Genomic DNA, 27,783 nt, shown 5'->3' on the forward strand with positions numbered 1-27,783 from the left:
AAAGTGACTCTTCAGGTCCTTTCTAAATCTTCCCCCTCTCACCTTAAACCTATGCCCTCTAGTTTTGGACTTCTGCACTTCAGGAAAAAGACTTTGGCTCTCACCCTATCCATGCCTCTCATGATTTTATAAACCTCTATAGGGTCAACCGTCAGCCTCTGATGCTCCAGGGAAGAAAGCCCCAGCCTATTCAGCATCTCCCCTCCAGTCCCGGCAGCATCCTTGTAAATCTTTTCTGCACCTTCTCAAGTTTAAAAACATCCTTCCTATAGCGATCAGAAGTGTATGCAGTATTCTAAAAATGGCCTAACCAATCCTGTACAGCTGCAACAAGACATCCCAACTCCGATACTTAATGCTCTGACCAATGAAGACAAGCATGACAAATGCCTTCTTCACCACCCAGTCAGCCTGTGACTCTACTTTCAAGGAACTATGCTTCTGCACCCCTACGTCCCTTTGTTCAGCAACATTCCCCTGGGCCATACCATTAATTGTATGCGTCCTACGTTTTACCAAAATGCAATGCCTCACACTTATCTGAATTAAACTCCATTTGCCACATCTTGGCCTATTGGTCTATCTGATCAAGGTCTCATTGTATGCTGAGATTAATCGTCTTCTCTGTCCATTATACCACTAATTTTGGTGTCATCTGCAAAATTAATAACCACACCTCCTATGTTCACATCCAGATCATTTATATAAATTATGAAAAGCAGTGGACCCAGCGAGGAACCTTATGGCACATGACTGGTCACAGGCCTCCAGTCCGAAAAGCAATCCTCTACAACCGCCCTCTGCCTCGTCTCTTTCAAGCCAACTTTGTATCCCATGTGATCCAACATACTAACCAACATATTATAGTTAAGGTATTTAATTCAAAGCCTTTCAGATGGAAGCATACAATTGGAAATAAAAACAGAAAATATTTTATGTAGCTTTATCAGTGAATCGATGAGTTATACAGATAACTCACTAAATGCTTAGTCTGTGATGAGTTGGTAGGTTTTATTGTTCTAATAGAAATGTTGGCTGTGGTGCAGCTTCATGGAATGGAGAGTACTGACTCAAATTGTTGCATCTGATTGCTATCTAGTAACTGGGTTAGAAATACTGTAGTGTAACAACAGGATGCAGCCTTTCTTGTCAGAACAGCATGCTGGGGCTCACTTTTGAGTGTCACACATGAATACAATGAACATACAAATATATGAATAAGGAACAAGTGTAGGCCGATTGGCACCTTGAGCCTGCTCCACCATTCAAAAAGATAACAGCCAATTTGGTTTTGACATCAACTTGACATTCCTGCATTTCACCAATAACCTTTCAGTCCTTTAAGTACTAGTGTTTAGGGATAAGGAGCATAATGCTTCAAGGGGGTGCAATGGAGAAAAACCAAGGAAAGCACAACAAAACTCTTGTAACAGGAATGTCGGCATCAAAAACAGAAAAAAAAAGCTTTCATACAGGACATTTTGTCATTTTGAGTAGAAACTTTTAAATTTCCTCATTCCAGTGTTAAACATGAGCAATGCTTTGAATGTTAACCGGATGAACCAGTCAAAACAGTCACTGACAAGCTGATTAATAGGCTATTACAGTCTTGTAATCTGCCAGAGGGCTACCACTGCAGTCCTATCATTTCATAGCAAAGTCAATGCCTTGGAGGAAATGTGTTAAGGGGAAGAAATGCGAGAGAAATTTGGAGGACTTCTTTTTTAAACTTAAACAGACATTCTATTTATTAGGAGGAATTCTTATTACTTATAAATTTCATACATTCATCCTTCCTGCTGTATCTGGTTTCAGCTTCAATTCAACTCTCCCCTTTTGTTGTATAGCATGAAAATCACACTTCAGCACTAAACAAATAGCCGCTGATTATCGTAGAAAGATTTGCTATCAGCATCTTCAATTTTCTGCACCTATTTTCTTCTCACTTACTTCCCTTAGAATTATAAATTGTGCTGGCATGTGATTCCAGTACATCATTTGTTCTTTACAGAAGTACCCTTTTTTTCTAAGTCTGAACATAATTTTGTTTTCACTTGACATTTGCATATAACACTTTTCAACAAATGTTACTAAACAAAATTGGCCTATTTATTTTTTTCCCAAATAGACTTACAGGATTTGTGATGGACAGCTGCTGGCAACATCTGTTTAATACAGCAAAGAATTTCGAGGCAATTCCAGCAACTAGTAGAAGTTGGAATTAAAATCAGAAAGCAATAGACTGCCAAGGAAATATTTCACTCCATTTGTGAAACTGAGATGAAATTGGTGTTCATAGATTTAACTGAAGCATGGATTTCATTCAACCAGTGATAACTCAAAAGTAATCCTGACAGATTCACTAAATCAAGCTACAAGGGAGGTTAATTCTTTTAAAAATAGTATTTTAGACAATTAGATTTAACGAAACTAGCAACTTTCCACTGGGATCAGTGCTGGCTGATGGAGACCCACAAGGGTTTGTATGCACCTCAATGAATAGGATGATAGCTATTGTGGTTAGTAAATAAGTAGTAAACATGAAGCTAGTCTTTTTTCAATTCAAATTAACATCATGGAAGCAAATGTTCTAAAATTTCACAACTTATTGGAGTGTACATGAAATTACAGATCTCTTATTGCAAAATATGTTTGTTAACATTACTGAATGGATAGGTAAATGAACAGGAAAGGTTGAGAGGGATATGCACCTACTGCTGGCAAATGGGACTAGGTCAGATTGGAATGTCTGGTTGGTGCACATGACTTGGACCAAATCATCTGTTTCCATGCTATATGACACTAAGACTGGATAATGTTAGATATTTTCACATTTTGGCACCGTACTGTCTGGTGTTACAAGCCTCTCCCAGTTTGACAATGGCATTCCTCACTGAATTAATACATAATCCGTGTCAGTTCACCTTATCAGAATGTTTGAATTATGACAAAGCTGTAGTGGCATTACATAATTATATTGGTACATGGTTGGAATCGAAATTCCAAAAATTCCTACTTGTTGGAATGCAGTTCTAGGAAAATGACAATGCCATCCAAAGGGGCTCATATGGATTTTAATCGTTGGAGTGAGTTTAAATGGAGAATGTAGAATATTGATGACAGTTCAATACCTAGATGTAGACCCAGCAGAATTAATCCCAAATTATTTCTAACTGAATGTACTACCTCAAGGATCATGGCAAGACAAAGGGTTCTCTTGGAACTGTGGCAAAAAATAATAAATTGGCTTTGGGTTGTGAATGGTTTTACACAAATATTGATTGTTAGCTGGATGTAGTAAGAACTGCAGAGTCAGAAGCAACACATGTGGAGCTGAAGGAACACAGCAGGTAGGGCAGCATCAGCGGAGCAGGAAAGTCAATGTTTCGGGTCAGGACACTTCTTCACATCTGGGGATGGGGAAGTGAGCTGGGAAATAAATAGAGGGAGGACGGGTGGGGCTGGGGGAAGGTAGGTGGGATGGTGATAAGTGGATGCAGGGTGGGGGTAGCGGTGATTGTTCGGTGGGAAGAGTAGGGTGGATAGATGGGGAAGAAGATGGACAGGTTGTATCATGTCAAGGAGGTGGGGTGAGAAGGATGTTTGGACATGGGATGAGGCCGGGGGTGGGGAGATTTTAAAACTGGCGGATTCCATGTTTAGACCATTGGGCTGTAGGCCCCTGAGGAGGAATATGAGGTGCTGCTTCTCCAGTTTGCGTGTGGCATCATTGTGGCACTGGAGGAGGACCAGAATGGATATGTCATCAAGGAAGTGAGAGGAATAGTTAAAATGGCTAGAGACCAGAAGCTGTTAATGATTATCATTTACAGAGTTCAGATGCTCCATGAAACAATCCCTAAGCCTGTGCTTGGTCTTATCAATGTAGAGGCTATATCAGGAGCAATGGACACAGTAGACCAGGCTGGAGGATGTACAGGTGAACCTCTGTCAGGTATGGAAAGTTTGCTTTGTGCCCTGGATGGAGGTTAGCGGGGAGGTGTAGGGGCAGGCGTTGCACTTCTTGCGGTTGCAGGGAAAGGTGTCAAGTGGGTTTAGTGGGGAATGTGGACCGGACGAGGAAGTTGCAGAGAGACCAGTCCCTACAAAAGGCAGATAGGGGTTGGGAGGGAAATATCTCTTTGGTTGTGGGGTCGGATTGTAAGTCGCTGAAGTGGCGAAGGATGGTACGCTGGAAGCAGAGGTTGGTGGGGGTGGTATGTGAAGACCAAGAGGATTCTGTCTTTATTTTAGTTGGGGGGAGGGGGTGTGAGGGCAGAAGTGTAGGAAATTCAAGAGATGCAGTTGAGGGCATTTTGAATCAATGGAGAGAGTAATTTGTAGTCCTTGAAGTAGGAGGACAGCTGGAATGTCCGGGAGTGGAACCCTCCATCTTGGTAGCAGATACGCCAGAGGTGGAGGAATTGGGAGTATGGGATTGCATTTTCACAGGAGTGTGGGTGAGAGGTGATGTAGTCCAGGTAGCTATGTGAGTCAGTGGGTTTGAAATAAATGTCAATGTTGAGGCAGTTACCAGAGATGGAGACAGAGAGGTCCAGGAAGTGGAGAGAGGTATCAGAGATGGTCCTGGTTAATTTGAGGTTGGGATAAAAGTTATTAGTAAAGTTGATGAACTGTTCAAGCTCCTCATATGAGCGCAAGGTTTTTTTATCTCTAGAGTTTACTATTCCATTAGGTATCCAGCACACCTTCCATTCTCTATTTCGTTTAAACTTCATTTTTTGGCTGTATTGTATGATGACAGAATCCAGGTTCTAATCCTATTGGGCTTACTTTAAGAATGTGAAGTCAAGAAAGCTGTAGATAGGGGTTTCAGGCAAAGAATCTCTGTGTTTATTAAGTAGGAATATGCGTTTATCACAAGAAATAAAAGGCAAATGTAATAAACAAGGAAATAATACAAAGGTGAATAAATTACAAAAGATAAAAAAAATACAAAACAGTGAAACTGACACTATCAATTATTGGTGGCACGGTGGCTCAGTGGTTAGCACTGCAGCCTCACAGCGCTAGAGACCCATGTTCAATTCCAGCCTTGGCTAACTGTCTATATGGAGTTTGCACGTTCTCCCCATGTCTGCATGGGTTTCCTTCGGGTGCTCGGGTTTCCTCCCACAATCCAAAGATGTGCAGGCTAGGTGGATCGGCCATGCTAAATTGTCTGTAGTGTTCGAGGGTGTGGGGGTTATAGGGGGATTGGTCTGAGTGGAATGCTTCAAGGGGCAGTGTGGACTTGTTGGGCCAAAGGGCCTGTTTCCACACTGTAGAGGTTCTAATCTTCTAATCTTAACTTGACACAAACTAACTACTATTAGAAACTAAACGGTAGCTTTAAACACAGACACTTTTGTCAGATCTCCTGACCTTGAGGTGCCGTGCACTATGACCCACCTGCCTTTCTCTCCCTGCCAGCTCGGTTGGATACTTTGGGCCTCGAGTAAAATAAGCCCACCACTTGGGGACAAATGTGTTTTGAATTACAGCTGGCCATTCCTGCCTGCCGTAGCTAGTACTTCACTGAAGACTTCAGATGGTGCAGGTCTTCAGTCTGGGTTGAGTCCACTGATGCTGTAAGACGTGTTGTGGATGATTGGGTGAGTACTTTGGTTTTCTGACTTTTTAGTGGGTTTTCTGAGTGGGTTTCACCTCAAGATGTGTCTGACGCCTTGTGGTGTTGATCAGGTCAGTGGTTCTCAGATGTCTTTGGTTGTTTGGCCTGTAGGTGATGGTTGGTCGCTGGTGGTTAGAGATGGCTGTAGGAGTCTTTCTCAGCAGGAGCCCTCCGAAGTCCTTCTCCTGTTGGTAGCTGTGGGGAATAGCTCTTCAGGTCGATCACTTCTTTCTTCTCTCCTTTTCTCAGGTGAGATCGAGGCCTGAAGTTACTCTAAATTGCAAGTCTCTTATCTTTGCACCAAAATCTGTGCTTTTCAATTGTGTTACCATTGGCCCCTTTTGAGGCGAACTGTCTCCCTGATAGTGTAGAGCAGGTGTAACTGCATTTCGATTTGGTGGAATGTCCAGTATTTCTTCAAATAAATATTAATTGAAAGTTGGATGTCTTGTTATCTGTAAAGCCTCTGTGGTGTCTGGGTTAAGTTGTTTTAGGTCTTGTTCATTGTTCTTTTAGAGTTGAGGTGTGAATTGAATTTTCTAACTGAACAATGGTTCCAGGGAGCGATCCCTGTGACTGTGTGTTGCCCAGAGCCTAGACCAGCTACTGTTTATTGTTAATCTTAAAAGGTCCGTTGAAAGTTGAGGGTTTTGTTAAAAATCCAGGGTTTTGGTCCTGTACTTAAAACGGTAGGGAGCTGGAGGAGAGATAATGGGAACTGCAGATGCTGGAGAATCCAAGATAACAAAGTGTGAAGCTGGATGAACACAGCAGGCCAAGCAGCATCTCAGGAGCACAAAAAGCTGATGTTTCTGGCCTAGGTCCTGTGCCCCCATTCCCCCTCCGTATATCTTACTGTAACCTAGTCCCCTGGGTGGCAGGACGCCCATCTTGTAAAATGCCCCACTTATCACTGGGGCCTACCAGTTACCCCCTGTTCAGGCAACCCAGCAGTGAAAACCTTATCCACCTGACTGTCCTTCCCTGTGGACCTGGAACACAACCATACCCCTGCCCTTGAGCAGTACCTCAGGCTCGGCTTTGGTGTTCAGAGGGTCCTCCGCGCTGCTCTCTCTTTGCTTAACAGGGGGCCTCCCAAGTTCTAGACTATGGATGGACTGGCCTGGTGGTATCTTGGCTGACCCTAGTTCTACAGCCGGTGGGGCTGTGTCCTCCCCCGGACCCCCTTCCATGCCTGCAGCTGCTGCCTGGCCTGTGGCCTCCTGTGGGGGCTCTCTCCATCCCGGGGCTGCTGCCTCTCTTCTCACGCTTGGGGACCATAGTGTCCCTGTCTTTGGAGCGAGCACCTCCCGACTTCCAAACTTTGGGTGGGGCTGACCTGGCCGAGGAGGGTGTTTACTGCCACAGGGCCTGTGGCCTATGGGATTGTGGCTTCCCCTGGGGTCTCTCCACAGTCCGGGGCTGCTGTGTGATCTGTGACCTGTGGGAGTGTGCCCTTCCCCGGGGGCTCCGGGAAACTTCCTGAGTCATAAGCGATGGGCAGGGCTAACCTGCCCTGTCAGGCAGTTAATTTGCTCAGGCCCTGCAGCCTGTAGGACTGAGGCTTCCCCTGGGGGTTTCCCATCATCCAGGGCCACTACTTGGTTGCCTGCCCCCTTAGTATGAGCCACACCACCTGGCTGCCTCATTATTTTGTGCAGATGCGCTACCTTCTTTCCCCTAGTCAGCGTTTCCAGGAGATGGCTAAGGACGGGATCGTGCCCCTGGACCGTCTTCAGATCTGGGGCTACTGCTACCTTTGCAACCCCCTTTGCTCCCCCTCTATCCTGATCTGCTGCTGTCAGGCCTGAGCCCCTCAATTCTCAGCTGGTACCTATTTGGGTGCCTTTGTTGGCTAGTGTGCCAGCCTGGCTCTTGCCTCAGTGAGGGGTGCAGTTTTTCCTGTTTCCCCCACTGGTACAGTCAGCTCCGGGTAGTCCCCTCCCTGCTGGCCCATCTGTGCCTCCTTTGAACCCTCCCGGCTCTAATCACAGGCCAGGGTTTTGGTGTGGGCTTGTGAGGGCTGCTGTCCCTACCCTTGCGAATGCGGACTGAAGCAATTTTAGAAACTCCTCAAAGGAGTAAAGGGACACCTGCGCCAATGGACACGGTTCCCAGACAGGCACCGGAAGATTTCTCCCCTCACCCTTCCTCCATGAATTGGGGCAATCATTCAACTAATGGCCACTCTTCCCACAGTTGCACTTCTTATTCAGAGGGCTACCTCCCCCTGGGTACCACTCCTTATTCTGAGCGGGCTCCAACTTGTACACGCTACCTCTGGGTGGCCCATCATCCCATTGGCTGTGCCTAAACACGAGGGACAGTTGCCTTACCTCCGTCTCCTTGGTAGTCTGGGGATCCTGGTCTGCAATCTCGACAGGCTGTTGACAACCAGGATCCGGAGCCAGGGATAACGGGAACTGCAGATGCTGGAGAATCTGAGATAACAAAGTGGGGAGCTGGATGAACACAGCAGGCCAAGCAGCATCTACGCCCGAAACGTCAGCTTTTGTTCTCCTAAGATACTGCTTGGCTTGCTGTGTTCATCCAGCTCCACACTTTGCTATCTCCGGAGCCAGTGGGCTCATTTGTCCCCCCTAGAGTTTATTTCGGTCCAGGTACCCTCCACAGGTGCTCACATAAGCAGGCCACAGCCTGTCTGCGAATGCCAGCAGGGTTACACCTGCCTCCTCTACAGTGTTCTCTACTCGGGGCAATAGGCTTCATCATTGAAGCTCATAGCTTCCAGGATCTCTTCCTGGATGGCAGAGAATGTGCTCTACCCCTTCTTGCTATTGGCCAAGAAGGCCTTGTACAGCAGGGAGAACAGCAGCAACTTTACCATCTCAGCACCAACACAGCTATTGGTCTCTCCCACCTGTTCCACTTCCACAAAGTGTACCAATGGGTCCCCTTTGCATGTGAGTTTCTCCAGGTATGCTACCATAGCCCTGAGCCGCCGGGTTTCATGTGGAGACAGAAAACAACTCTATGGATCCCCCTGCTCATGACCATGGCAGGGCTCACTGCCATACTGGGCTCATAGGGCCTGGTCCTGACCCTTCTTGTGCTGGCCCTGTGTGCCCACTTACCTGTTGCCGAAGCAAGCCTGCTCCCAGTGCCACAGGCACTGGTAGACCCTCCACCTGTTGCCAAAGCGAGCCTGGTCCTGGCATCAAAGGTGGTGTTCCAGAGATCCCCCCCCCTGTCCTGTAATGTATCTGCTCTTCCTGCTGCCCCACCAGACCTCCCCCTGGTGTCACAGGTGACCGAGTGACCCCAACTGCCCTACAGTCCACTCCCGCTTCACCCCCTCACTCTCTCCTGCCTGACCGGGCCATATTTGGGCTTATCAGATAACCCATGCCTTTGGCCTGGGACAGAGCTAGGTTGAGCTTATGGATCTACCCCTGGCAGGGACTGTGCTCTCCCCTATTGAACCCTTCACCACAGGCTACCCTACAGGCTACCTGAATATCCCTCAGCTTCTCCTCCTACACTTTAACTTGTTCCCCCAGGCGGCTATTCTCCTGTTTCAGTGCCTGTTCACTTGTCTTGGCTTCTGTACCCTGACACCACAGGTAATTACCCAGTTTCGATACCTTTCTTTGATTTGCAATCATTCTTGCTTCTCTTGCTGTAGGTCTGCATGCAGCATTTCCCCCATACTGGTCCTCACGTTACAGCCTTCCTCTGCCTGTCATAATGCTGCCTTCAGATCCCTGGCTTTGCTGTCTAATACCTCAACCTGTAGCTAGAGACAGAGGAACCAGATTGTTTTCTCTATGGAGCACTTCTGCTGCTTGCTGTCTGTCCACTGGACTACTCCTTCCCTAGACGCTCAGCTCTCAAAAGACCCAGAACCCATTTCTTTGATATATGCATCTTCTTAAACACATAGGAGGAGATCTTGTCCTCCGTCAGAGATTTTGCCCCTGCAACACCGTCTACATCACATTCCTTCTGGCAGCATCCTCCCCGGCTCGCTGTTGTGTGGGGAGTTCTGGTCTTTGTGATCAGTAACCCTACTGGGACTCTCAGGCAGCCTGGATCAGCCACCTGGCCCCTGGCTCTGACAGTGGATTTAGGTTAGTGAAGGTGGAATAATAAATCAGGAGGCAGATGTTTCAGGGTAAAAGAATCTCTATTAAAATATCACATTGAATATGAACATTTAAGAAAAAAAGGAGAAGGTGAACATATTGCAAGAAACAAAAGGGCAGATTAATAGTGAAAATTGATGCCATTGGTTACAGGTGCTAGAACTAAATAATCCATTTAATACAGGTTAATTTACAGCAATACACTGAAACAGTAGTTTGAATTTGATTAAGGTAACTTTAATCCCAGGCCCTTTCTCCGTTTTCCTCACCTTGGGATGCTCTGCACCGTCACTGAACTCCCCTCCCTGTAACTAGGTTAGATTTTTGGGGCCTCAACAAAATTGAGCTCACCCCTGAGAGAATGCAATTTTGTGCAGCAGATGTCTGAAGGGTCTAGGCCCAAAACATCAGCTTTCCTGCTCCTTTGATGCTGCTGCTTGGCCTGCTGTGTTCGTCCAGCTGTATACCTTGTTATCTCAGATTCTCCAACCTCTGCAGTTCCTACTATCTCTGAAATCTGTTGGTCTGGTCTGGCACTCTCAGATGTCTCTGGTTGTCGGTTAGAGACTGCAGTGAAGATTATTCTCTGTGAGGGGTTCTTCTCCTGGTGTGGTTACTGAGCTCTTTTCTTCTTTCATTGAAAACTGCAGAGGAACTCTCTCCAGGACAGTGTGGGCCTGCTGATCTACAGAATTTCAGGTCCATCATCAGTCTGCCAAATCTGGTTTCTTGTACTGGTCTTTGTTACTCCCTTAAGAGATGAATTGACCTTCCTGATTAATAGAGTAAGTTCAAATATCTGTGCTATTGGCAATGAATATGGTTCTTGATTATTGCAATAGTGTCTGTGAAGTTGCATTGGTCTTCTTGATTCCCAGAATGGGTGTTAATGTCTTTCCATCAGAGTTGAATGGGTTTCCTGATTGCAGGGAATGTCCAATGTTTTGTGTGACTGAGTATAAATTGAAGTTAGAATGTCCAGTATTGTGTAGGTTCCAAGCAGTCTGAAATTTTGTTTACAGGTTGGATTGCTCAATCTTGTGGATTGTTGTCTCAGAATTGAGGTGTGAATTCCATTAGTTCCAGGTGTGCCTGTGTGTGTGTTCTTCCCAGACTCCAGTTCAGCTGCCCCTTTCAATTATTTTATTTTTAAGTCCAAGGTTTGGTCCAGTGATTTTACATGATGGGCATTTTTGAGCCCATCTGCTGCTGAGCATCTGGACAGCCAAATCCAACTTCCACTTTCCTCTCCTTCTCTCTTCTTTTCTTCTTTTCAGTGACATTGACAGAGACGGCGGCATCAGCAGTCGGCATCAGACCTCCTGCTGGTGGAAGTTGCTTCGGTGATGGCGTGGTTGATGGCAATAATCCAGCAAACCTTTCTATTCTATGAGAATGTCACCAGTGATGTCTCTGTATGATCCTACAAATCCAATGTCAGCATAGGTGCTCTAATAACACTGTTCTCCTTCAGGTCAATAGCCCCAAGTCAAGGCACTGGTTGCAGTCAATCTGCTGTATTAGCTAGGCCACATTGTCTGCATGCCTGATACAAAACATTTAAATTGAGCTCTTTACTCTCAGCGTCTGCACAGCAAGCAGTTAGCAAGAGGGCAGAGAAAATATTTCATTTTTTAAATTCATTCACAGGATGAGTGTGTCACTGGCCAGACAGCCAGTGACACACTCCCAAATTGTCCAGAGGGCAGTTATGAGTCAACCACATTGCTGTAGGTTTGGAGTCACATGTAGGCAGGCCAGGTAAGGATGGCAGTTTCCTTCCCTAAGAAGGGCATTAGTGAGCCAGATGGGTTTTTCCTGACAATTGACATGGATTCATGGTCATCGTTACAACCTTAATTCCAGATATTTAATAAATTCAGGTTCCACCACCTGCCGTGGCACCATTTGAACCCAGGTCCCCAGAACATTACCTGGGTCTCTGGATTAACTGTCCAGCAATAATACCACTAGGCCATTGCCTCCCCTTCCTCATGATTGTCTTGAAAGCTTCCCTGAAAAAAAACATGCAAATACCCACTGGCCTGTGTGAAATTCTTACCCAAGGCTACTCAAACTGGAGGAAAAAATATCAATAAAGGTGCGAAGCATCTCAAGTATCTCTGATAAGCCAAAGTGGATGCCAAATAAACATTGGAAGGAGCATGCGGAAACCAAGCCATCTTACCCTACTGCCTTAGCAAACACCACTTACAGCAGGATTGGTGGGCCCAGTATCATCCGTTGCATCACGACAGTGTCCACAGCCCAGGAGTGGAAGGAAATCACGTTTGATCTTGAGGGTCTGCCTAAGAAGAAGAATCCAACTTCACTGAGATCAACTGAGGAGAGACAAAAAAGGAAAGATTTACCAGAATTAACTGCAAATTGAACCTGTTAAAGAATAGATGCTATTATGACTCATGATTTGTTTATGAAATCTGTTTCCCTTATCCTGGTAGCAAAATTGTAGCCTGATGAATAATTGGTATATAATGTACATGCTTGAAGGAACTGTACAGATTTTTAGATGGTAAGATATGGATTACAATTGCAGTAAATACTTGCAGTTTCAAGAATTTACAAACTGTGTTCAGGTGGCCATTCTGTTAGTGTCGAGAATCACGTTTCTCCTGAAGTACACCAATCCTGAGAAAAGGCAATCTGCATCATGTTTCTGCAGATCAGAAGTATTCAGCACAGAATAATCCCCTGAAGAGAGGAGAGCGTCACTTTGCACAGCATACATCCCCTGAGGAGAGGACAGCGTCACTTTGCATAGCACAGAGCTAATGTGCTGTGTAGAAATATGTCGCTTGGCCACTTTGAACACAAAACAACAGCCTGTTTCATTCTTCTGCTCCGATTGTATTCCTCACTGCTCATTTCATGACTTAGGTTTTTCTGTGTTATAAATAGGTTGCTTATTCAGTTTCTGACCAGTTCCAGTTCCTTACCTGTTCACTTCATCCGTAAAGAACAGAATTGCTAAATTACTGATTTATGTTTCAGGAAAAGAAAAAGGCTCTAATTCAAAAGAGGAGAGAATTATTTGACAAGAATTATTTGCTTCTGCATCTGAACTGTAATTTTAACTTTAAGAAAAGGAAGAAAGGGATCCACAGGATCAATTTTACTGGAATGGCATCTGGTCGGAAGAAACAAATCTTTGCTTTGCTGAAATGGAGAAAAGGTAACATTGTTATTGTCAATTAAATGAGTACACTGAAGTACACTTGGCAATTCCTAACTTTAATGCTTAAACTTTAAAAGGGCAGTCCTTCATGAATGTGGCTAGAAATCAATGTTTATTTTGTTAATGTGGTGAAGGAGTTGTGGCTCTGACGTAACTCTTAGAGAATATTTAAGGATATTACAAGCTTGAATCACTTTTGATTATGGATCTACAGGAATTCAGGATCAAAGCTGTAAATCTGAAATTAGAAGGGAGTTTGTGTCAGTGCTACAACATGTGTTCAGGATATCTGTGTCACTGGGATCAATGCTGTAAATGTTAATGACAGGAGCAACTCAAACTACACTTCACTGACTACAAGATGTGAGTCCCACCTAATGCAGGGTGCAGGTCATTTCAAGAACTTGCAGGGAAGCCTTTCAATGAATACTTTTCATGAATGCCTGAATTAAAAACAAAATTCAATACATCTAAAATAATAAAGGCCCATTAATATTCTGACCCTTTATTTGAGAATGTCATTATAGTAGGCTAATAAACTTTCTTTGGGCAATAAAGTTTTGAAGCACCACAATGATCCAAGTGTACAAAAGAAATATGAGGATTTGAATCTTCTCAGCAGCAGCAGTAATGTCTGGATTGCTGTGATGATTGTGAATTCACCTGACTCATCGGTGCAGCTCATTTCTTTAGATTTTACAGAAATACACATCTTCCTTCAGAGAATTTCATTGGACCAGAGTAGAGGGAAGGACAGGACATTTTCTTTACACTATTACCTGTTATATAGTAAATGTGAAGTTAATTTCAGTCAGGGTGAGTGAGTGATTGAGAAAATGGGTGAGATGAGTATGTGGCTATGTGGGTGAAGTGAGTTAATGAACAGATGGATATAGATGAGAATGTGGTTAGGTTGGGTTGGTTGGTGAACATGTAGTTAGTTTGGACGGACTTTTAGGTCAGGTTGGGTGGAACAATGAGTCGAATTGAGGGTCAAACAATGTACAAGGATAACCATGTTTTCGGGGTGTCGGGTTCTCATTTGTGATCATTCATTTTCTGATTTTTTAAGTAGTTTGAGCAGAGTCACCCCATGATCCCTCGTTCTGGACATGACTTATTTAGAGAATGTGAAATGAAGAGGTAGTAGACGGATGTATGAGGGCAAAAGAATCTCTGTGTCTATTTAAAATATAAAAGATAAGTATACTACAAGGAAATAGACAATGTAATAAATAAGGAAAATTGACACAACTAATAATACAGTGAATAGTAATACTTTAAATTGCACTATTTAGTAGATTAATGCTATTAGATCCTTGTCCTACTGACACATACAGAAAACCACATTTTTAGTGACAGTCGTTATCAGAATTCCTACCATGGTATCCCAGTGCACTGTCACCACCCACCCTCCCCTCTCTGTTAGGTAGATTGGAACTTTGGGGTCTTGGGATTTTGTGTTTTCCACTCAAAACTCAGTTTTGAAGTGTGCCCAGTTGCTGAGGTTCCTGCCGTCAGTTCTCTTGGTTCGGAATGGGCCCATGTCTGAAAGCTGTTCTTCGGATAGCGCTTAGCTGGCTTCACACCCCTCAGATGTCCTTTGTTCTGATGATACTGTTTGTTCGGCTTCCCAATTCAGCTTCTCTGTTCAGCCTTTTGATTTGTCTTCTCTAATGTCTTGCTTCAGAAACTGCTTGTTGGGGATGGAAGCCGGTGGCGAAGCTTGTAGTTGAAAAAATAGTGACGATCCTTAGGTGAGAATGAGTGGGGGGGTAGGGGAGCTGGAATTTATACTATCTGTGTTCCCCATTATCTCTCTTTAAATCTGTAGTTTTCTTTAATCTCTTGATGTCCTTTTCTGAAGTTAATTTGCTTTCCGATCATTAGAGTGTGTGTGAATGGATTTCAATCGAGGTTAAATGTCTGGTATCTCCATCGGCCCCATACTGTCTGCCCTGGGTAGCCTGAGGTATAAAAGCTGTCCCAGGCTACAGTCTCAGAGATAATGGGAACTGCAGATGCTGGAGATTCCAAGACAACAAAATGTGAGGCTGGATGAACACAGCAGGCCAAGCAGCATCTCAGGAGCACAAAAACTGACGTTTCGGGCCTAGACCCTTCATCAGAGAGGGGGATGGGGGGAGGGAACTGGAATAAATAGGGAGAGAGGGGGAGGCGGACCGAAGATGGAGAGTAAAGAAGATAGGTGGAGAGGGTGTAGGTGGGGAGGTAGGGAGGGGATAGGTCAGTCCAGGGAAGACGGACAGGTCAAGGAGGTGGGATGAGGTTAGTAGGTAGCTGGGGGTGCGGCTTGGGGTGGGAGGAAGGGATGGGTGAGAGGAAGAACCGGTTAGGGAGGCAGAGACAGGTTGGACTGGTTTTGGGATGCAGTGGGTGGGGGGGAAGAGCTGGGCTGGTTGTGTGGTGCAGTGGGGGGAGGGGATGAACTGGGCTGGTTTAGGGATGCAGTGGGGGAAGGGGAGATTTTGAAACTGGTGAAGTCCACATTGATACCATATGGCTGCAGGGTTCCCAGGCGGAATATGAGTTGCTGTTCCTGCAACCTTCGGGTGGCATCATTGTGGCAGTGCAGGAGGCCCATGATGGACATGTCATCAAGAGAATGGGAGGGGGAGTGGAAATGGTTTGCGACTGGGAGGTGCAGTTGTTTTTTGCGAACTGAGCGGAGGTGTTCTGCAAAGCGGTCCCCAAGCCTCCGCTTGGTTTCCCCAATGTAGAGAAAGCCGCACCGGGTACAGTCTGTTAGGTTTTGTTGATTGTCTTCCTAAAGTGGAGATGTAATTTGGAGTTCCAAGTTGAACCATAGTTCCAGATATCCATCTCAGTTCTGTGAGTTGTGTATGTTTATTCTCCACAGAACTCAGTCCAGATGTTGCTTTTACCCTCTAAAAGTTTTGAAAAGTTCATAGTTTTGTCTACTATTTTGGAGATTGGAAAAGTCCGAGGTTTTGTCCAGTGTTTTAAACATTGGGGATTTTTGCTCGGTACTATAGGGTGGGCAGGTGATTAGCAGAGGTCAGGGCAATAATGATAGTCAGAACAAATCAGGAGAGTCATCACTTTTGATGTTTGGATGAGTCAAGGCAGTCAGTCCTAAGCAGTGAAATAGTTGGTTTGGGTCAAGGATTGATTAGCGGGAAGATCTGGAGTCAATTGAAAATCACGTGTGAAGATACTCAAACTTTACACTAGATTTTAATCTCTCCTGCATTTCATCCGTAACTGCCCAAGTAAGTACTATGGATTTGTCTGAATCCTTGATTCTAACTCAGTGTTGGACACAAACACAGCATATCCTAGCCAAGGATCAGGCAAATTACAATGAGAAGTTTAAACATTATGGGGAATTCTCCTTTCGGTCCATCTGCAAGGACTTCTACAGAGCCCTGATGCACATCTTCAGTTGTATCACTAGTTTCTAATATTTCAGAGCCTGAAGAATTTGTCTAATGTTATTTCAGAAAAAATTCCATATTGCAGGTTTTAAAGTGTTAATTCTTATAGTCAAGCTTTATTAGAAGGGACCCATTGGGCAGAAAAACAGAGTTGTTATCGGCTTTGTTGAATTTCCAGTTACACAAGTATTTGACTTCAGTAGAATCTTGATGGAAATTTAGCCACAAGGCTCTGCTTGGACTCCTGGCTGTCTGTTTTATTGCTTTGCAGCAGGTAACCCAATTCTAATGAAGGCAAAATATTGCATTGCAAGTGGACACTCAAAGAAAAGGAATAAATTATATAAAAGTATTCTTGTCTCGCAAATATATTTATAATATAGTTACACTGTATGTACATATTTCATTTTTATTTCCTGCTTTTTAACCATTATTTTACACTGTGCTAGAGTTCCCCTTTCCTTGCTACTTGCCACTTGGTACTTGAGATAGCGTGATTTTATCCTTACCCCAAAATAACATTTAAACCAAACCTACATAAATAAACATGACCCAGAATGATTTTCCTGCTAAATTAATGGGGGAAAGAAAATTTAATGTTTTATTTAGATTATGTCACAGTAATCTGTACTGTTATCCAATAGAACAAATATGCGATACAGATATTCAGACAATAAAGGATGGTGATTCTTTTATTCTTTTACGAACATGGGCATCTTTGATCAAGCCAACAGCTTTAATTGCTAAAAGTCAATGGCTTACTCTGGTTTGAGTCTGAAGCTGTATATAGGCCAGACTGAGTAAGGATAGCATATTCCCTCCCAAAAGCTTTGGTAAAGCCGATTGGTTATAAAAACCTATCATGATCATGATTAAGTCTAGCTTTCAATTCCAGATTAATTTATTAAAATTAAATGCAATTTGAGTAATTGCATTTGAGTACCACCTGCTATGGTGAAACGTGAATTCATGTTGCTCTTACTCTGGGCCTCTCAATGAGTGCTCTGGTGCCACTACAGTAAACCATCATCGCCCACTAACTCCGACCCCCAAATTACACTGATCTTTTCCTCATTACATTTACGTCCACCAATTGTCAATCATTTGAAAGTAATGCTTTTATTTCCATTCTTTAGCAAAGGAAATTGAAGCCCATTTAGAATATGCTAACTGCTATCTTGCGAAAATGAGTTAACTCAGCACAGCCTGAGCCTTAGCAGCACATTTGCACATCAACCTATCTGCAATATCTACACAGAGGCCGGTATGCTGTCAGCAGGTCACCCTTCATTTACACATGCATAGTACTTGACACTGATCTGGCTCCTTTAGAGCCAACTCTCAGAGTAAACAGGATGTCTGATACTCCTGTTTATAGCCGTCAGACAGGTCTCCCTGATTGGACCAGATTAACAGCCCCAATCAGGGAACTCATATTCTGTGAGGTTCACCTGGCTGACCTCGTGACAATACTACACCACCAAGGACACTCCTATGAAAATATTAAAATTATTGATGGAAGTATCTTATGTGAGCTGTTTCATTTCAGGTAAAAAAAAGAAAGCTGAAAAAGAGGAAGTTGTGACTTCAGATGATATAGATTGTGGTTCTTGTCAATATAAACGTGCCTCCTCATGGTTTGGGAGGAGTCAGTCAGAAGACTCCGGGTTGGATCTATCAAACCCTTCCTGCCTTTATCAGAAACAATCTGATACACAAGAGAATATCTTCATCCATAGCAGAAAAACATCAACAAGCTCCGACCTCTACTCTGATTTATCCTGTGGCAGTAGGACAGTGCTGTTGCCAAGGACCTACAATTTTATTCTCTCAGATGAAGAGGATGAATTTAAAGCACCATCTTTATCTGAAGACGATGATTTCTTTGGCTTGAAAGACATCATACAAACAATCAATTTACAATATAGTGTCCCAGAATTGAGAGAAACAGTGAAGTCTGATTTTACAGATGTTAGAAAGAGTGAAACAGAATGCAAGAGAAAGCACACATTAAGCTCAAACAACTGGTGCAATAAGAACAAATGGAAAACCGAGGAGGAACATGATATTTTGAGAAGGCAGCAAACAATATTTGGGTCCCATGAACAAGTTGAGAGAAGTAGCTTCCAAGGCAAGGTTAGTCAAAATTATTAATGAGTCTTGCTTATTTACTAACCCTATTTATCCCATGTATTTTGCTGCTGCAAACTTAAGAAATAGTGATAACAGAATGTTCTATATCCAGTAATGATGTCCTATGTCAGGATCAAGGATTCCCATCAGCCAAAATTAGCAAAGATCCTTCAACGTTTGTCCCATCAATGCCTTAATACCATTCAGGCCATTTTAAAACAGTATATCTACTATTGTACAAAGATTGAAGGTGGAAATACAGGCAAATTGCCAGCATAGTGATATCTAGGAGCTTCTGTACAGGATTGTACTGGGTTGCCATATCTACCTGAAACATCTTTGCCATGACTTCTTTCAGCTCAGAAGCATTGAACTGGAGTACAAGTTAGTGATTCTCCGATACATTCGGGAGCCCTAGCAAAGCCAGGCCAATTGGAATCAGGGAAAAATGCCTCAGTTGATTAGAGCCATAATTAATACCAAGGAAGATGATTGTGGTTGTTGGATGCCAATTAACTCAGTAGCAGTAACAACTCTTCAGAGTTACTCAGGGTACTGTCCTGGGCTTAACAATCCTCAGCTGCTTCATCAATAACAATCTCTCTACCATAAAGTCAAGTTGAGATATTCTCTGATTATTGCATAATATTCAGCACAATTCATGCTTAGATACTGAAGCAGTATGTGTCCATGTGCAGCAAGACATGGGCAACATCCAGGCTTGGGTTGATAACTGGCAAGTAATATTTGGGCCACAGAAATGTCAGGCAATGACATCTCCAACAGGAGAGAATCTAACTGTTGCCCTTTGATGTTCAATAGTGTTACCATTACTGAATCCCCACTCACTAATGTTAGACTAGCAGGGCTTTAATCCACAGCTTTCTCCCTCTCTCCTTTTTAAATAATGTGGTACATTTCAAAACCTCCAATCTGCTGGGACTATTCCAGAATCTATAGAATTTTAGGAGATAATAAATAGCATATACATTATCAATGTAGATACCTCTATTAGTACCCCGGGATGTATTTTATCAGGTCATGGAGATTTATCAGCTTCCAGTCTGATTAATATCTCCAACATCATACTTTTAAATGACCCCTTTTGATCTGATACTACTCTTAATTTCTTTTCTCACCCATGGGTGGGCCATTTTTCCTCTTGTGTCTTTAAAGAAGCGTAAAGTCACTCTTGCCCCAGAGGATGATAGATAACTTTAGAGAGAGATAAATGATGGTGAATTATCCTAATGGTCACCATGCCTCTGGTGAGGGGTAAAGTTGAGAAGGTGGGACTTCACAGGTAACTTCAGACCAGCACAGCAATCGAACCCACCCTGTAGGTATCACTCAGCGTGACAAAATAGCCAGTAGATGCCATAACTCATAATTGCTCTTTAAAGATTATCCATTTCCTACGGACAATGATACCTTTTGATGTATTTTCCCAGCCAAGCTCGGCCAGCTTGTATTAGGGATATTGGGAACTGCAAATGCTGGAGATTCCAAGATAACAAAGTGTAGAGCTAGATCTTAGGAACACAACAGCTAACGGTTCAGGCCTAGACACTTCATCAGAAAAGTCGGAAACGTCAGCTTTTGTGCTCCTAAGATGCTGCTTGGCCTGCTGTGTTCATCCAGCTCCACACTTTGTTATCTCAGCCAGCTTGTACCTTATGTTTTCATAATTTTCTTTATTCAAATTTATTTAAATTTAACATCCTCGCTTCAGATTGTACTATCACACTTTCAAGCATAAATATAAAATTCTATCAAATTGTCTTTACTCATCCTAAAGGTTCTTTTACCTTTAAGATTTACCAGCAAGATTGTTAATTAACCATTTTTCATCACCAAATACTAGAAAGGTGGCACGATGGTCCAGTGGTGAGCATTTTTTCCTCACAGCATCAGGGACCCAGCCTTGGGTGTCTGTGTGGAGTTTGCACCTTCTCCTTGTATCTATATGGGTTTCTGTTGGGTGCTCTGGTTTCCTCCCACAGTCCAAAGATGTGCAAGTTATGCAGATTGGCCATGCTAAATTGTCCGTAGTGTTCAGGACATGTAGGTTGGGTGTCTTGGCTATGGGGAATGCAGGAATTGGGTAGGCCTGGGTGCGATACTCTTCAGAAGGTCTGTGTGGACTTGTTGGGTCAAATGGCCTGTTTCCACATGGCTGGGATCCTACGATATGATCCAAAGTAGCCTGTGCTGTCGTCACATCTTCAACACACTGCTTTAGAAAGCCGTCCTGAATACACTCCAGAAACTGCCCCACATAGCTAAAGCGATTTGAATGTTCATTTAAAATTCCAAAGAAAGTAAACATTTCCAATCAGACATGCATATCAATTTCCTTTGGCAATTGAATGTAACTGAAAATGGGAGGGTGAAATAACTCCACATTAGCCGTTATCCTGTCACCAAGCCACTCTTTATTTACCCATGGAGAATCCTTGATACTGATCCAGCTCCTTCATACTGAGCTGTCAGCGTGAACAGAACCTCTGGTGCAGAGATAATAGGAACAGCAGATGCTGGAGAATCTGAGGTAACAAGGTGTAGAGCTGGATGAACACAGCAGGCCAAGCAGCATCAGGGGAGCAGGAAAGCTGACGTTTCAGGCCTAGACCCTTCTTCAGCTCTACACCTTGTTATCTCAGAACCTCTGTTGCTTCTGTTTATAACTGTCAGCCAGGGCTTCCTGACTGGATCAGATTAACAGCACCAATCAGGAAACTCAATTTTTTTATGAGGTCTACATCGCTAATCTCAGTATAATCACTACAGGAGGGCGAAAAGGAAAAGAAAGCACAGTAGAAAGCCATAAGAACTTGTCTAGCCAGCTGTTGACTTATACTACAGCCAACTTGAGTGATCAAATATCTGGCTAACACACAGATCCATGCTTTTGCAACTTTGGTAAATATTTCCAATTGTTTAAGCTTCATCCAACATAAAACCTAACATATGTTTGCTGCTTGTATCCTAAACCATACCTCTTATAATGGACATATCCAATCCATCAAGTTCAAAATTGTTTGTTTAGAACTTCTAATTTACCAAAGTATTAATAAATGAAATAAAAGTGGAAACTTAAGGGCCCTGTGGCACAGTGGTAGTGCCCCTATCTCTGGACTTTGGAGGCCTGGGTTCAAATCCTGTGTGCTCTGGAGGTGTGTAATAAAATCTCTGATCAAGCTGAATGAAATAAAAAAGCAGACTCAGGGGTGGATCTGCAGGATATTCTGTCTTGGGCTGGGACTAACTTACCTACGTCATGGGCAGTGGCTCCATTTGGGAGCCTGGGCCCCACACCCTGAGCCGCTTCCGGCATTTCCTTCATCCAGTGCCCAGAAGTGACTTGGTGTGCCCATTTGCCACCAGGTGACAGGAATGAAGGGCTCTCTACATGGGAGTCCATCCTCTTTCTCTTGGGGACCAGGTTGGGTGGAGGGTGCTGCGTGCAGCAGTCTCATGTAGCTGCAGATTGTGGTGGTTCACAGACTCTCAGCCCAACTGTCTGTTTTGCAGCGATGTGGAGTCTGTGCACCATGTACATATTGGGTTTGGGCACTTGCACTCCTTTTTCAGTTATCTCAAAGACCTCTTTTTGTGTTTTTGGTTGCACTTCAGCCCCACGCTCCTGATCTTTGGCCACCTGGCCCGGAGGTCGGGGTGCTGCGAGCAGATCAGAGGATCTCCTCAAGGGCCTACTCCTGGAGCTGGCCAAGCTGGCTATTAATAGTCAGTGGGTTGAGAACTGTTCTTTTTACATAGTTACGTTTGTGCCCAGGTGTCCCTAGAGAAACAGAACTTGGTATCCATCTGTACTCTTGATACTTTTCAGGAGAGGTGGGCACTGTGGGGCATGCAGTGCCATATGACCCCCTCCAATTCCAATTGGATTTGATCCCTACCCTCCGCCTCACTTTCTTTCACGTAGGCTTTGCTCCTAGGGGCCCTGCATGATACTGATTGGTTGGCCACATGGGTGTTTTTTCTCCCTGGTGATGGAATGCTAATAACATTATTTGCACACCTGGTGTTTTTTACTGTGTCTCACAGCTGCACACACACAGCAAGGGTGCTGGGGAAAATAAGCGCTGTTACTGCATGGCAGTAGTTTGAGAAAAAGAAGTGGGAACTTTAATCACATGCAGCTTCCTAAGGGCCTATGTCTTCCGGGGAGTCTGGGCTGGCTGGTCTTCCCAATCTCAGTCATCACTCATGGTACTTTTCAATTTGATTAATGTACATCCCCCTCCTCACGTGATATTGAAGCATTCAGCCACCTAGTGCAACTGCATGGAAATTGCTCACTAAATCCTGCATAGTAGTCTCAATATTAAGTGAGAGTATGTGCTGGTAAATGACAAGGAGCAGCTTATGTAGCTAGCTGGTTACAAAGTAGGAAACAAAATATTAAGTGTAGATCGTCCATTAGATACCAGACTGAAAGCAGTGTTCGAAAGAAAATGTTGCTGTGATTGCTATAGTTCACCTTAACACAGTAATAATTTTAACTTGCAAATCAGATGTGAAATTCCAAGAGTTTCAGATGCCAATAAATTCAGAAGCGAAGGCTTTAGAACAGATCAAAGTGAAAAACTATAAGGAGATTTTAACAAGTTTTCTGCTTAACAAATGAATTTCATAGTAGCTCAATGTGAGGTGACACTTTTGACAGAAAACATAAAATGGCCACATGATGAGGGGGAGGAGCATCTGTGGATAGAAATCTTCAATCATTGGAAGTAGTGACTAAGACTGATAATGCTACAAAGAAAGCAAACCAAGGTTTGTGGTCCATTTCTGAAGTGATTGAATTGAAATGCTAGAAGTAAACTTGTATTGAATTTTGAGTGCACCACAGTTGGAGAACAATGCACAGTTCAAGTCCCCATGTTGTAAAAAAGTCATAGGGTCATTGACAAAAGTTCAGAAAAGATTCACAAAGATGATAGCAGATGCCAGAACAGAGAGGATATACATGATAGGAAAAAGATAGGGACAGAATCTTGTTGAGGAGTCAGGGGTACTGCCTGGAGTCACACTTAAGGAAAGGTCCTTGAGGATGCACAGAGGAGAGTTACCTAAATGGCTGCAGAGATGGGACTGATTTTGCCTACCAGACCAAAGAAGCTGGGATTGTTTTCCATCGTTAAGGGAGATTGAGGGGCTGATTGAGGTGTAGAAAATTATGACAAATTTGGATATAAGAGGCAAAGAAATTATATTTACATTAACTAATGGTGCAAGGATAACGGGGCAAACACTTAACCTAGGGCAGGGGATGCAGAAGGATGTGAGGAAAAATGTTTTCATGGGGCAAGTGCCCATGAGGTTTATGGAAGCAGAGTCAATCAATGATTTGAAAAGGAAATTATTTGTAAAATTGAAAGAAATCAATTTGCTTTGGGATGAAGCAATCAGGCTGAACTTTTTTTTATGAAAGGAAAATCATGATAGACTAATTTTCTAGAGTTCTTGGAGGATGTAATGAGCAGAGCTGGTACAGGGGAACGAGTAGATGTCATGCTTTTGAATTTCTAGAAGGCATTTGATAAGGTGCCATGTAAAAGCTTAATGGGCTCACAGTACTGGGAATGGATTGAGGATTAGTTAACACACAGAAGACAGAGTCATGATAAATTAGTGGATAAATTAAATTATTTGTTGTCTACGTTGATTGTTTAGAGGAGGTAGTAGAGCACAACGTACCCAAACCTGCTGATGATATAAAAATAAGCGGGAGACCATATAATGATGAGGGCAATAGAGAGTTTGCAAGGGGATATGGGTAAGTTGAACGAGTGGGCAAAAATTTGGCAGATGGAATTGATGTCGGAAAGTGTGAGAAATATGAATTGATAGTTTATTTATTAATCATAATATTGCCTGAAGGGACCTTGAGACTAGTTTCCCTTGGAATTTGAAGTTGACACATATACGCTGAAATTTGCAGATATAAAATAACTTCCAGCAGCCATTAAGGGTTGCCGATTGAAGTGACACTGGCCTCAATTGAACATGAGTGTAATATCCATTAACAGAACTGTTAATGATTCAATATTGATCATTGTCCAAGATTTCTCTGGGACGAATAATTTACTCTGAGGTTTTACCTTTCAAAGTACCTTACGCTTGTTGAAAATGGACTTTAGTGCAGAGGAACAGCTATTGTTTACAACTGTAGCTGTTGACACTGACACTGTGGACAGGGCCTTCTTCCCGGCTTGGACCTTCATTGCCCATTCATGACAAACTTTCAGAATGGCAGCTGGTGCCTGTTCCATGTACGTTCCATGTTGTTGCCATATCTTTCTTTTGGTTCTGCAGCTATTATGCCAGAGTGAATTGTTCACTCCAGCAGGGTGCTTTTGCTGCCTGGGTTATGAGAAGGATTAGGGCAGACTTCATTGTTTACCTATGACAAGGTGCGTATGTTCACTGACAGACTTCAGGCACTCAGTGTTAATTGCTCTTGGTTTCAATGCTTTGTTTACCACTTCCCACCATGCAGTAAGATCTGACAGAGACTCAATTACGTGATCATGGGCAGGATTTTACTGAACAGAACAAGATACCAAGGAAGGTAAGAAAGGACAACCTCTGGAAAACTATGGACTCTGGTTTCATTTCTACATGATCTTATATCACTGACATAGCTGCTTACATACGTAGCTATTCTTAGAATGCAGATATAACTAACCCCTTACTCCACATTGCTTAAAACTGACCAGATATTTCCATGGCCTCATGGTGCACACTGCAGTTTCTGTTTAACAGTTATACACTGTATATGTACAGTATAGAGTATTCATTAAATGTGTATCCTGTACAAATCCTCTCATTAGACTTAGTCTTTTGCCAGACTACAATGAATGCTCCATATATTACAGCAAAATGTCATGTTAGCAGTCATGCCACAGTAAACACCAGTTTCTAATATCAGCATTTGCTTTTACATACTTACAGATTAGCATTTCTCGAACTTCAGGTAAGGGAATGGGAGTATTACACAGAATCTGCGATATGATGGAAAAAATTACTGAACTGGAGAGAGATCGAATGGTACTGTTGAGGCAAAACAATGAACTTCAGTATCAGTTATCTCAAAGTCAACAGATAGAGGTAAGTTATGAATAACTTTTTGCATTTTGTTTAAATAAAGCTTGTTTAGATCATCCTAGATCATGAATCCATTCATTAAAGACTGATGCTCTAATTAAGCCATGAGCATAATGAATGGCAGCTTTGAAGGGCTGAATGGCCTACCTCAGCTCTTATATTCTGTGTAAAACTAATAAAAGATGAAATTAGTAGCTAACATTGTGTGAAGCTGGATGAACACAGCAGGCCAGGCATCATCAGAGGAGCAGGAAAGCTGACATTTTGGGTCGGGACCCATTTTTGAAGTAGAGTTCTAACCTGAAATGTCAGCTTTCCTGTTCCTCGGGTGTTGCCTGTGTATGGCCAGCTCCACACTTTGTTATCTCTGACGCCAGCATCGGCAGTTCTTACTATCTCAGAAATTAGTAACAGTTTGTGTTAATTATTTATCAGTAAAGATGGCTTCTTCAGATTTGTTGATATACAGCTGACTTTTAGCTAGGCATTTTTGTCGATGATCGGTAGTCTGAGGGCCACTGTGGGACTCATGCCCCTCTGTGGTATGGATCATTCTCCCTCTTAATCCACAAACTTCCCTCACCCCCTAATCTCAGCCTCCCCCATACCTGTTCTCAGTCTTCAACCCAGCGGCTGGGAATGGGGCCAGCCTGTCACCAGGCTGTATAAGGACACACTATTTTGAGTCTTTGCTAACAATCTGACTGCGCAGCACTCACCTGAGTTAAAATGCAGCCATTAAAAGTTAACTAGAAGTGTAACAGAAGTTACTATGAACTATAACATTCTGCTGTCAATTAGTTTTCCACTGACTCTCAGTTTCTTCCCTTTTCTTAAAAGAGGTGGCTCCTTTGAGTATGGATTCACAGCTATTAACCTCGATGGCCATTTGACATGAGTATCAAATGCAGAAGCCAAGACCAATCTTGTTCACATCTAGTTTCTCTCCCATTCCCCATGTACACTGTCAGGCAGGGGTAGGTAATTCCTGGCATTCCTCTATTTGCTTGGCAAGGGCCACAAGCAGAGGCTTGATTTAGAGTCAATACTGTTTGCTTAGTCTTGTGTCAAGGGTTGGAATGGGTCAGAAATAAAAAAAAAGAATCTGGGGCCCGTTATCGCCAATGATTATGTGCTGTTTAACTGGACCAAAAAAACAGAACTCGCTGGAAAAGCTTAGCAGTTCTGGCAGCATCTGCGAAGAGACATCAGAGCTAATGTTTCAGGTCTGGTGACCCTTGATCAAAACGTTTAATTCCTTTAACTGGATCTGCTTTGAGTCACTGCTGGACTCAGAACCCTATAACAAGGCATAGGTCACATGCTCTGATTGCCACTTCAGCTTTCCCAGGTTGAGTCACACAATATAATTAGCGTTACCACAACGAGGATCAGTGAAATGACTGCGACTCAGGGATCAGGTAGGGAAATTCCATGGTAGGTTGGTTATTAGAAGAGGTGGAGCATTGAATCACTGAGCTATTGGAGGAACTGCCGCAAGCTAAAATATTAAGTCGTATTTAGAAGGAAGCTGCCTGATTCTTAAAGATAAAGTTTCTTCTAAATTGAGCTAAACTTCATTAGACTTCAGAGCTTTCAAATCATTAACAAATCATTTGGTGTCACTGTACAATATTTCTCTTGTCTACGATAGGCCACATTTCTTAGCTGCTGTACATGTGGTGCAGGTGCTGGGATGAATGCTTCTCACATTATTCCACGGCAAACTATTTGTTCCAAACAGATGGTGACAAGGGAAAGCCGGATAACAGAAGTAAAGAGTCAGGTTTCCCTTGGCTCATCTTCAGGTAAGCTCTCAGCTTCTTCTCATTTTCAGCTTTAAAGCCTTTCACTGACTGTATTGTACTCGTGCACAATGCTGCTTGCTCTGTTCTATGCAACTGACCCAGATTGTTACCTATCATGATAATCAAACCCCAGAAGAAGGTTTGCTTTTTTAACACATATGATGGCAACTTATGAATCCTGGACAGCTTTCTGATGGTAACTATTGCAAACTACAACAGAACCCGCTGTGGTCCTAACTCCAAACGACGGCTGAAGCCTGTGCATGTGCAGATGGCCCTTGTGACATAAGTCAACCGCAATTATATATCACTCGCCATTGCACAATGACAGGTCATTCTGATTTACTCATGTGCA

At 43.2% G+C, this 27,783-nt stretch overlaps 1 protein-coding gene and 1 long non-coding RNA gene across 5 annotated transcripts in view; one reads left to right on the forward strand and one right to left on the reverse strand.

Annotated features, from left to right (window-relative positions):
* LOC132210465 (uncharacterized) overlaps positions 1 to 27,783 on the reverse strand; it is a 152,974-nt gene that overhangs the window by 81,861 nt on the left and 43,330 nt on the right. For both annotated transcript variants that reach the window (XR_009446608.1, XR_009446609.1), the window contains exon 4: positions 11,954 to 12,080. This is a non-coding gene — a long non-coding RNA (uncharacterized LOC132210465). The remainder of the gene's footprint in view (positions 1 to 11,953; positions 12,081 to 27,783) is intronic.
* Positions 1 to 27,783, forward strand: part of LOC125458166 (uncharacterized) — a 35,510-nt gene that overhangs the window by 755 nt on the left and 6,972 nt on the right. Inside the window, exons 2-6 of one of the 3 annotated variants that reach the window (XM_048543132.1) lie at positions 5,434 to 5,615; positions 12,751 to 12,931; positions 17,903 to 18,489; positions 25,468 to 25,623; positions 27,275 to 27,428. In XM_048543132.1, coding sequence (XP_048399089.1) covers positions 12,880 to 12,931; positions 17,903 to 18,489; positions 25,468 to 25,623; positions 27,275 to 27,428 — 949 coding nt within the window. In that variant the 5' untranslated portion in view covers positions 5,434 to 5,615; positions 12,751 to 12,879. Of the gene's footprint in view, positions 1 to 5,433; positions 5,616 to 12,320; positions 12,932 to 17,902; positions 18,490 to 25,467; positions 25,624 to 27,274; positions 27,429 to 27,783 lie in introns of those variants that run through there. The other 2 variants (XM_048543129.1, XM_048543130.1) reach the window with 2 other exon arrangements.

Source organism: Stegostoma tigrinum, chromosome 13 (genome assembly GCF_030684315.1).
Source record: "Stegostoma tigrinum isolate sSteTig4 chromosome 13, sSteTig4.hap1, whole genome shotgun sequence".
Lineage (NCBI taxonomy): Eukaryota > Metazoa > Chordata > Chondrichthyes > Orectolobiformes > Stegostomatidae > Stegostoma > Stegostoma tigrinum.